The sequence below is a fragment of the Quercus robur genome, chromosome 4, assembly GCF_932294415.1.
Source record: "Quercus robur chromosome 4, dhQueRobu3.1, whole genome shotgun sequence".
In the NCBI taxonomy this organism is placed as follows: domain Eukaryota; kingdom Viridiplantae; phylum Streptophyta; class Magnoliopsida; order Fagales; family Fagaceae; genus Quercus; species Quercus robur.
The window spans coordinates 39,048,382-39,060,394 of record NC_065537.1 but is presented as its reverse complement, the minus strand read 5'-3'; the positions used below and the strand labels follow the sequence as shown (position 1 = coordinate 39,060,394).

At 32.7% G+C, this 12,013-nt stretch overlaps 1 protein-coding gene across 1 annotated transcript; it reads right to left on the bottom strand.

Annotated features, from left to right (window-relative positions):
* Positions 1-8,419: 8,419 nt before the first annotated feature.
* Positions 8,420-10,985, bottom strand: LOC126721840 (uncharacterized). Its single transcript, XM_050424910.1, has 5 exons — positions 10,817-10,985; positions 10,164-10,244; positions 9,649-10,081; positions 9,120-9,452; positions 8,420-8,852 (listed from the first exon to the last, which is right to left on the bottom strand). The coding sequence occupies exons 1-5, from the start codon at positions 10,983-10,985 to the stop codon at positions 8,420-8,422; spliced, it is 1,449 nt and encodes a 482-aa protein (XP_050280867.1).
* Between the last annotated feature and the right edge of the window lie 1,028 nt (positions 10,986-12,013).

The following is a 12,013-nucleotide window of genomic DNA, read 5'->3' as shown; positions in this document are numbered from 1 at the left end:
ATAGATTGTTGATGAATCAATCTTGTTTTTCTTTAGGGTTTCTCTCTCAAACTTCTCTCTGGAAGCTCTCTTTCAATTGTGGGTAAAGGGGTATTTATACTCGAGTGGGAGAGGAATGTGAAACGTCAGGTTTTACAAAACAGGGGTGGCTCGCGGCTTGACTAAGTCGCGAGATCCAGTCGCGAGTTAATCATATGGCCAGTTTTCCTGTTTTGTCCTGTAGTACTCCAGCTAGCATGACTGTTCATCTTCCAGCATGCTTGGCACGTGTGCTGCTTCTGGCGGCTTGCAGCCACGAGTCACCCGCGAGTCCCAGCCGCGAGTCTCTGTTTTCTTGCACACTCTTGAGCAATCTTCACTCTATCTCACTCACTACCCTTACAACAAACCCACCTAATTACAGGGTTACTAAATACTGAATTACAAGCAAATTTGGCACGGAATAAAACCAATTAGATGGTTGAATAAATTCAACTTTACAAATAATATATATATTTTATTATAAAATAATGTAACTCCGAAATACCCTGAAACGGTACGCCGAAATAGGCCGGTACTGAAATATTCCGTTCCAATGGGCAAACCGAAATGGGGTCTGAAATGGTATTCATAACATTGGTTACCATTTCGAAATATATTTTATGAATACCGTTTCGGACCCCGTTTTGGTTTGCCCATTGGAACGGAATATTTCAGTACCGGCCTATTTCAACGTACCGTTTTAGAGTGTTTCGGGGTTCCTAAAAATATATATATATATATATATATATATATATAAATATATATGTATATGTATATGTATATGAACACACACGTATACAACCTATTATTTACAATGTATTGTGTAAGTATTGTGAAAATGTTATCAATATAACATTTTTCTAATAATAATATTTTTTATAAAATAAATTAATATTAATATAAAGTTATAAACCATTGTACACAATGAGGAAAATAAAAATAATACCTCTGACTGACAATTGCTTTTGAATTTTTTAACTTTTTTTGTCATTTCCAAAGTCACTCATGTGAGGGGCTCAAAAAGTTAAAATTTGAATCAATAAAAGACTCTAGAAGACACCAAGACACTCAAGACAATAGAAAATAAAAGAACAAAAGACTAGTCCACTAACCAGTGGATGCAAAACGAAGAAGAAGAAGATGAAGAAGTGGGCTGGGACGCTGGGTTCATTCAGGCAAATGGCGAGCCGGTGTCGTTTGGACCTTTACTCTTTTTTTTTTTTTTTTTTTTTTTTTTTTTTTTAATTTAATAACAGGCTAAATCCTATACCAGCCAGAATTTACATCTCGGCCGAAATTGTCCGGAATGACCGGAATGGCTTGAATTTGACCCGAGGTGGAACGTGGGGTATTCTGGTATCGGTTTGCATACCGATATGAAAAATTCTGGCCGTTTTGGCCAGAACAGAACGGTATCAATAACAATGGTGTAAATGGTGTTTAAAAAGACTTTATTAATTAAGCTAATTGAAACCCATTTCTATTATTGTTTTTACAGTATATTCATATAATTATATAATTACATATTATGGAGAATATTGGTACCAATTGCAATCAATCAATCAGTGTTATAATGGATAATTCACTACAAGAAATCTAGGTTTAGGCGACATTTGTAAAACGTCACTAAAAACCAAAAAAATCGCTATAGACACAAATGGTTTACAGTGACTTTTTTTGTGACGTTCAAAAATGTCGCAATAGGGTGGTCACTATAGGTCTATTGTGACGTTTCAAAAAATGTCGCCACATGTGACCTTTAGTGGTGTTTAAAAACTTTTTGTGACGTTTTCTAAAACGTCCCTAAATAATATAATATTTTCATATATAATGTAGGAAAATACATTTAGTGACGTTTTTAAAGCGTTGCACATAATCAAACCTATAGCGACGTTTCAAAAATGTCACAAAAGCATTTGTCATCTTGCTTTTTAGTGATGTTTTTAAAACATCACAAAAACCTGCTCATTATTTTTTAAAAAAATATTAAAAATGATATATAAACCTGCTTAAAATTCAACAACATCTAACACAAGCTTGTAATAGATCAAATATATCTATTGATCATCAATATTCCACAATAACACATTAACCATAGATTCAATATATATATATATATATATATATATATATATATATATGTTTAATACCAATACATGTATCATCTTGAATTCAACAAAACACTTGTCTACCTACACACAAAAAAAAAAAAAAAACAAAAACAAAAAACAACCACCTAAACTATGACAAGATTAAACAAAGTACAATACTTCCAAAATAAATGTGGTTGTAACAAAACACTTGTCTACCTATACCAAAAAAAAAAAAAAAAACCACCCAAACTATGGCAATATTATAAACAAAGTACAATAGTTCCAAAATAATTGTGGTTGTTCAAAACAACTATGTAAGAGCATCTCCAAGAGCATGGCTATCCGGGTATATTAGCTATAATATAGAGAATATGTGCACTGTGAATGCTCCAGCGGATTTGGCAAAGTCAATTTTTTTTTTTTTTTTTTTTTTTTTTTGCTTATGAACAGTAGCCCATCAAGTCTGATGGGCTACTGTTCATCCTTCAAATTCTTATTTTCTATTATAATAATTAGGTGTTGAATAAAAAAATGTAGGAAAATGTGTAGTTGTTAAAAAAAGAATAAATAATGAATGAAGAAATAATTTTTTTTTTTTAGAGAGAGTTTCAACCTATGGCGTCTGCTCCTGATAATAGTTATTTATTATCAAACCAAGACACCAATTAGTTTTGGTGTAGGCAGGGATTGAACCCCAGATCTCTTATACAACCATCAGAGACTTTACCAGTTGAGCTAACTGGAACCCACAAAAGAAATAATATTTAAATGAGATAGAGAATGGGATAGAAAATATGTTTGAAAGTGTATTTGAAAAGTGGGTAGGCAAAAGTTAAATGTCACTGTTCATTAGCCAAACAGTACAAAAATTTGGTTAATCTGCTAGAGATGCTCTAATAGCCTATGGAGTCTTTAAAACACTGCATGTACCGCTATATGCTAGTTTCGCTATATGCTAGTTTCTTGATGGGATGAAGCCTGCAATCTATAAGGAGTTGGAGATTGATGATCTAAATTGAAACCAACCTGAATACAAATTAAGAGTATATAATAAGTTCATAAAAAAATCATTTCGAGTAACAAAATAATAGTTGCTATACTAAAAAAATTTAAACACCAAATACATTCTTAAAACATTAAAATCTAATACTCAACTAGCTTCTAAAGATTATTTTGCTGATTTTGCACTAGTTGCATCAATTGGGTCACTCGCTCCTCCAAGTTTTCATAATGATTCACTTTCTCCGTAAAAAAAGCCACTTGATTCTTCAACTGAGTCACTTTAGCATCCCTTTCTTGGCTTCTTACTTGAGCAATTGCAAGAATGCTCTTGGCAGGATGCATACTTGGGGTTGGGCCAAATCCCACACTCGAGCACGACCATTATGCTCATTACCAAACACTTGAGCATATACATCATTTGGTGCCAAATGCAATACTACCAATAAGGTCAGATGACTGCACATGATTTAAGGACTCAGTCAACAGTTCGTTGATTTTTTCCTAATATTCAAAATTTGAACACAATAATACATTAGAAATTAACAATGTTAATAGATTCAATATTACACTTAGCAAATCATGATATTACTTACAATGTTGCTTTCATACATATTACTATTTTCATTTGAGTTCTTTTGGACAGAAGTACTAGGAGTTCTAACAAAAGTCTTTATAGATGATGATTCCCCGTGAAAAGTCCAACGTCGATAACCTCTACAAATCCCATGTGATACTAGATGAATTCGTACATCTATGGCCAACATTGTTGAATGTGCACATTTTCAACATGGACAAACAATTGTAACACCTCGTTGTGCATGTTAAGATGCAAAATTCAAGAATTGTGCAACTCCATTTCTATATTCCACAGATATCCTATCTCTAATATCCATCCAACTCTTGTCCATAGCTATAGAACAAAACAACTAAACAATCCACCACAAAACAATTATCAATATAATAATATAGAATGCTTACAAGTATTGAAGTCTAAAAAGTAATCAACAACCATAATTCGACAACATCCAAATTTTCAAAAAATAATAAACACTCCCAATATGAATGTAAACCGCCTTATAACACCATGCAAGCCATCCGCTTACTCCAACACAACAATCCTCCCAATACAATTGTCATAATCACAAATATAAAATGCTTATAAGTATTGAAGTTCAAAAAATAATCAACAAACATAACTCAACCATATCCATCCAAATTTTCAAATTTAATAAGCACCTCCAATATCAATTGCAATGACCTTATAACACCATGCAAGCCACCCACTTGCTTCAACACAACAATCCACCCAATACAATTATCAATATAATAAGTATTGAAGTCCAAAAAGTAATCAACAAACATAACTCAACAACATCCAAATTTTCAAAAAGAAGTAAAAATTTCCAATATGAATGTAAACCGCCTTATAGCACTATGTAAGCCACACACTTGCTCCAACTTAACAATCCACCCCAACACAATTATTAACATTTCAAGTACAAAGTTTTAATAAAAAATTACTTACTATGCTCAAGCCAAGCAAACACCTTTCTAAAAAAAGTCCAAACTTATCACAATAAATGAGTACTTAACCTGCAAAATAAAAGAGGACAATTAAATGATGTGGAAGGCAAATAAAGGTGCCATTGCAAAAAAAATTTATGAGTTAGGACTTGAAAAAATTAGGCAAAAAAATTAAGGACCACTTTGCATAAAATATTTGAAATTTAATTGTATCCAAACTTTGTTATTTGGTACACATAAGGAAACTAACTCATTATGCCTAAATGTCTCAATTGCAAAAGGTGCTCCAAATCATCCAAATTTTGCATATGAGAATGCTATTGCAGAAAATTTTAATGAGTCATGGTGCATGAAAATTTAGTAACAATATATATATATATATATATATATATATAGAGAGAGAGAGAGAGAGAGAGAGAGAGAGAGACCCCAACACCTAGGCCAATAACACCAAATGAAAGCTAAAAAAAAAGCTACAACTTTCTTAATTTTTTAATATTATAAAGAAATTACTATAATTTCATATAAAGTAATAATTGTAATTTCTAATACAATAACACACATACACAAACACAGCTTAACAGCTTAATACATAGAATATAAAATCTTATCAAAGTATATAAATAAGCATGATTGCATGAATACCACATGGCACCACACTGTTGGCTAAACCATTCCTTAATCTAATCAACAATGAATTATACTAGGGACACAACTTTGTGATTGGTAAGAATATGTTAGTGGGCCATGTAGGACACATCCTTACCAATCACAACTCGCCATGTGACGAGTTGTGGCATAAAATTGTGCCAAAAGTAATGTCCCAAGCATAATTCATCAAGTATCCCACCTATAAAAGCACCACCACTGAGTCCAATTAAATATAAAAATATATTCTTCTCAAATATATGGCCACTAATTAAATTTATCTGTATTTGTGCACATATTTAATTATTAAAAAATATATAAAAATAGTTTTTATGTTGCATGGCCACAACGTGGCACTATGAAATGATGAATACATTCATTGAAACAAAAGAAGTGATGATATGAAATTATAAATACATTAATTGAAGCAAAAGAAGTGAAGATATTTGTTTTGCATGGCCAAAACGTGGCACTCTAGGAATGAATCAATGGTTTTATTTAAAAAAAAAAAAAAAAAAAAAAAAAAAAAAAAAAAAAAAAAAAAAAACTAACAAAATAGAAAAATTCTAATCACTACTAATGCAACAGTGACATCCCCATTAATACTCTCACCTACCCCACCAACTACCCCACTTGACCACCTCTTTTTCTTTCTGCTGAAGCCATATTTCATTGTTTCAAGCCAATTTTTGTTCTTTTAGTATGCGTTTGGATACAACTTATTTTACTGAAAATTGAAAACTAAAAACTGAATATAATAAAAAAATAATTTTTTTTTTACTTTTTATTACTATTTGGTACTATTCATTAGCCTAAATACACTGTTCATGGCAAATGAACAGTGCATAACACGCTGGTTAAAAAAAAAAAAAAAAAGGCCTGAAACGCAGACGCACAAACGCAGACGTGCAATACAAACAAACCTTTCGACTCTTTGTCTCTCATTGCAGCAGATTTGAAGATTGTGCTTTAGATTTGAAGATTATGAAGAGTACCTCAAAAAATTATCAATCCCTTGTTCCTTCAATTTTTCTTTTTCTTTTTTCACTTCATCTAGATTTGTTCATAACTTCCTGCCGGTGTATTAGCTGAACATAAAATCTCAAAGGTACTATTACCCACTAGTTACTAACTAACTAGTTGCCTTCACATTAATTTACTCCAGTATGTATTTCATAAACCAAACACAAAATCTCAAAGGTACTATTACCTACAAACACAAAACCAAACACAATATAGATGATGAACAGCACTATTACTCACAAAACAAATAAGAGAAAATGAAGCATTGAAAGAGTAAAAGAAGCATCAAATGTGAGGAGCAAAGTGGGAAATGTACCTTTATCAGCAGAAGTGGTGGAGGAGAGAGCAAGATGGGTTGAGTTGACTTAGCAGCTTTGAGGATGAAACGATGCGTTTTGGGAGGAATGGTTTCAAGATAGTGATGATGATGGGAGCTCTAGATTGGTCGAGGTCAACGACGGCCATGGTGGCTTTGAGGGTGGTGGCTAGGCTTGGGTGGAGGGCAGTGGCGGCGTGAGGGAGAGTGAGAAGTGGAGATATAAGGAACATAGAGAAGTGGGTACACTAATGCACTTAGAAAGAAACAAAAAGAGAAATAGTGTAGGAAAAAAAAAGTGGGAAATGAAAAAGTGGGGGAAACTTTTGGAGGGAACATATAGCGACGTTTTCAAAACATCACTATAGAGGTTTATTTCTTTTTTGGACCGAGATGCCTATGTAGAGTTTTGTTAATAACTATAGCGGCGTTTTATAAAAATGTCGCTATAAGCCAAATAAATGCCACTGAAACTGTACTTTTTGCAACGTTTTAATAAACGCTGCTATTATTCTATGTTATGACGACATTTTTTAAAAAAACGTCGCAATATACCACTTATAGTGGTGGATTTAAAAATGTCGCTAAAAAAAATGCCGCCTAAACCCAGATTTCTTGTAGTGATGCTACAATATTCACTTTTTTTTTTAATGATATTACTAATAGTGTGTTAGGAAGGGTGGGGGTGGAGGGAGAGGAAAACGAAATGTGACCTAAATATATACTATAATTTGGTACATAATAGTTACTTCTATTCTCTTTCCATCTCCCTTCATCCAAACATAGGATAATAGTTAATTATTTTTCCTTCGAGATAATTTTAATTGTTAATCTTGTATAAATTAAAAAAAAAAAAAAAAAAAAAAAAGAAAAAAAAAAGAAACTGAAATAGTAAGTCACAATAGGTTTTTTGTTTCCCCTTTTATATAGTTTTGTTGGGTAGGATAGTAAATACATTACAATTGTCGGTTACATTATGTTGCATTTTATTTTTCCTTTTTTTTGTTTTTGTTTTATTATTATTATTATTTTTTTTTTAGAAACATGACTAAGCCCGATAATCTTGGACAAAGTTTAGTTACAAAATTGGTTGTAACTTAAGGTTACAAAATTGGTTGTAGCCGCTCTGTTTGTTTCAGCATTAATGTTTTCTGGAAAATAGGTCATTTTCCAGAGAACATTTTTTGGAAAACTATCTCATTTTCCAGTGTTTGGTAATGACCTTGAAAATGGGCTTGAGAATATTTTCTAGTGTTTGGTATGTACAAACATTTTTTGGAAAAATATCTTATTTTTTTTGGAAAACTATCTTATTTTTTTGGAAAACTATCTTATTTTTTTAGAAAACTATCTCATTGCAGCTATACCACTGCAATTTGTGTGGCTCTGGAACTCTAAGCATCAATACCAAGTGAATAGAAATACGCATAGTGGCAAGAAGTGCTTAACTTTTACCATCCCACACCTTTGTAGCAGATAGCTTTCTCAGCTTCCTATCATGATTGAGCATGGCACTTACACTATCAACCACCAAAATTATGCAATCAATATCCACTAGTAACAATGGCAAACCAATCGTTCCATATTAAAATAATTTTTAGCCAACAAAAGGACTAAAAGTTGCTTCCAAATCCACATGTCCATGAAACAAAAGGACTAAAAGTTGCAAACCAATACCCATTAAAATGATCTCAAAACCTACAAACTAGACGCCAATTAGTTTGATAAATACCAAAATGCGAAATTGTCCAAATAGAAAAGCATAAATTCTAACAAAAATGCACCTACATAATCAAAATTGGCTTAAATAGTTGTCAAAGAAGTTTTGCAGCCATTGTCTACGGAGCTTGTCATTTTTCAACATGAATGACCTTGCTTGTTTTTCATCCCCATTCAAATGGTCAAATGCAGATGCAAGCATATTTTCTTCAAATCCATCCATCTTCATAACTTCTTCATAAAGACTACCAAAATTTAGTTGATTTTCAGAAATCTTTTCTATTGTAGAAGCAACCTTACCAAGTTGTATGGACAAATCTTGGTAAACAGCATCTTTAATCATAGTAGCATGACTTCGTTTCCTGTGAGACCCTGTTTCATTTGAGGCCACATGTGAGGGATTAACTTGCTTCTTTTTGGATATGTCATCAACATCAGCATCAACAAGCGGAGGTGAGTCATCCAATGCTTCTACACCTATATCACCTACTCCCTTGGAAAACCTCCTGTATCCATATCCTTACCCACAACCAAAGCCATCTCATCAAACATCTCAATTTTTTTGTTTAGAAATTGTGCATGATTTGGATGTGCTTGTGTGAAGAAAGGAAAAGAAACAATTTAAAAAAAGAAAGGAAAAGAGCCAAAAACTAATATGAGAGCAATAAGAATAATGAAAAAATGTAAACTTTACAATGATACAAACTAAAAAGTTTCTACCTATAAAATAAAAAATAAAATAAAAGTTTCTTACCTCGACTTCTTCATCATACACTTTCCTATCACAGGTGATCATTTTCAAATCATCATTCCATCCAAACCCGCTTTTCTTATTACGAAGTAATGCAATTGTATTCCAATTGGTTTTAAGTGTTTTAAAGCGATGTTCCACATGCTTTGGAGTACATTTAGTCATAAATTTCTCAGTAATTGCTTCAGCTACTTTAGCATACGATGCATGTTTAAATGTGTTGGATTGCTTGTTTCCATGAAGAGCCTCATCTACAAGTATCTCAAGTAATAAATTCTGCATTGCTTGTGACCACCTGAAGTTGGTCTTGGTGTCCTTGACCTTCTGAGTATCCTTTTTATTTCCCATTGCAATTCTATTACAATGATATTTACAAGAAAAATGAGACAAAATGAAAGAAGAATATAAATAATATTCAATACAAAATATGAACTGGATGTGTGCATGCCAAACAAAAATAATTGTAACATAAAAGTCTTGATAATATGAAACCAAAAAAAATCCATTACACAACCAACTAATATAAAGAGTATGAATTATAATCCTCTCACATTTTACGACAAATATCATCCCATTTTTGAACCCATTCTCTATTTTCTTCTTGGACTTCCCTTTGTGATTGTTGGACTCTTCTACTTGTACTGTCATTTGCAAGTGGACTACCACGAAGCCCATTGCTCATAATTGAGTCTAAAGGGTCAACTCCTATTATATGATTGTGAATTATGCAACAAGCTAAGACTACATCCACTTGTGTTGGGAATGACCAAAAAGGTTCTGTATCTAACACACGGAAACGTTTCTTCAAAACCCCAAAGCAACGCTCAATGCTAGTGCGTAAAGAAGAATGGCGAAGATTGAATAATTCTTTGTCATTTCTTAGTGGGTTATCACTAAACTCTTTCAAATGGTAACAAATACCACGATAAGGGGATATAATTCCTTTCCGAACTCCATAACCAGCATCACCAAGATAATATTTACCTACACGTTCATAGTCAAAAGGAAAAAAAGTCACTCCAAAAGCTATTATCCATAATAAAATCACTTTCTATTCCTATAATACCTTCAGGAATTTTTAATCCCCTTGGCCTAGAGAGTGCGTCATTTAAGACACGTGAATCATGTGCATTTCCTTCCCAACCAGCTAATACATAAGTGAATTTTAAGTCAAAGGTAACAGCAGTGAGGACATTTTATGTTGTTCCATCCTTTCGGCCACGAAACCTTCCTTGTATTTGAATTGGAATAGATGCACAAACATGAGTTCCATCAATTGCTCCCACACAATCCTAATTACGACCAATATAAGTTACATTTATCTTATATCTTATATTTATATATAAAAAATAAAAATAATAAAAAGAGGAAAATAAAAGCCTTTGGAATTTACCTTAAAATAGGAGTTAAACCTGCTGCTATTTCTTATCTCCAAGGGTGTATCTTTGTCAGGCTCTCTAATCATGTGTTTGTATAATTGCAAAATAGCTCTAAGGACATGCCTAAAGTATTGGTGCACTGTCTCAACTGATCTATAAAACCTCCCACCAACAACTTGAAACCTCACATCATGTCCAATAGTGTGTAAAAAAATTAACACTTGTTCTTTAATGGACATATTAATGGTCTCTTGAAGTAGATTATTCTCGCTCAAAATTTTGCATAGCGCATAAAAAGCAATGGGTCTCATCCTCATATGATGGAGACAACGCATATCACCTCTACAAAGAATATCATCCATATATGTCTCTCTTTCATACTCTCGATTAACATGAGGTTCTCTAGGCATAACTCTTCTAGATCTTAGTCCTTTCAAAAGAACAACACCCAAAGCAATAATAGATGTAGCTGCCCCCATTATGGCAGCAAGAAGTGATGGGTTATCCATCTATATTTCCAAAAAAAAAAAATTGATGAGTATGAATTAAATGTGCACTTAAAGAAAGCATTCATATATACAAGTACCTAAAGAAATCACTTCATAAGTTCATAAAAAAATTGACCACTTTTAAGTTTGATGAGACTAAACTATAAGGTAACAACATCATCACTCCATAAGTACTAGAAACAATAACTATTGAGTGGAGATAGTTCTCGTACTTAACTACCACTAATTATTGCAGTCAGATGAATATAGCCTTTTGGTTTGTCATGTCTTTGTGAATCCTTTTACTTTGAGATGAGCAAACTTGGATTAGAAAAAGGGTACAATTTATGCTCATTTATCCATAAGAGTTATCGGCCTTTGACATTTCCATGGAGATTGGTACTACCTGCATTCCTTTTTGTTGGTTCTATTTAGGAAATCCAAATTTTTAAGGGGACATGGTCATTTTAATGCATTGTCTTTTAAACAAAAAAGTATATATCTTATTTTGAAATGATAGGGAGGTATGATCCTTCATTGTCAATAGTTAATTAAATGAAAAATACTACAACGATCTCCCTTGAGGTTTAATAATCTACAAGACTTGGCCCTGGGTTTGATAAACGATGATGATTTCCCATGCTTTTAAGTGATTTCCCAACACTAACTCATTTGCTGATTTCATGCAAAAAATGACCTTTTTTATACCCCAAGTATGCCCTTCTTTTATTTAGCTAGACTCTGGAAGGACAAATATTCCTTTTTGTCAAGTGAAATGGAATGAAAAGAAAGTGTCAGTTTTAACTTTAAATTTTAAAATCTTTCTTTAAGAAGGTGTAGTTCTCATAAAATGTGGTGTTATCAAAGAATAACATTACCTATAAGCATTGTCTACCCTTCCACTATGACCAAGGAGGTTGTGTCCTGGAATAGAGGCTAAAAATTGACAAGGTAATAGATGGTGAAGGAGGGACATTTGCCCTTAAAAACACTATTTCTGGACCACGTTTTGATTGGCTTACAAACACTCTGTTTCTGGACCAAGAAAC

Bases quoted from the DNA above. Each gene is read 5' to 3' on its own strand.
- LOC126721840 (XM_050424910.1), bottom strand. From the start codon at position 10,985: ATGGATAACCCATCACTTCTTGCTGCCATAATGGGGGCAGCTACATCT. The intron at 10,082-10,163 runs GTATTATAGGAA...ATGAACGTGTAG, and splicing joins GGGATTAAAAATTCCTGAAG to GTAAATATTATCTTGGTGAT. The intron at 9,453-9,648 runs GTGAGAGGATTA...TCATTGTAATAG, and splicing joins GATGATATTTGTCGTAAAAT to AATTGCAATGGGAAATAAAA.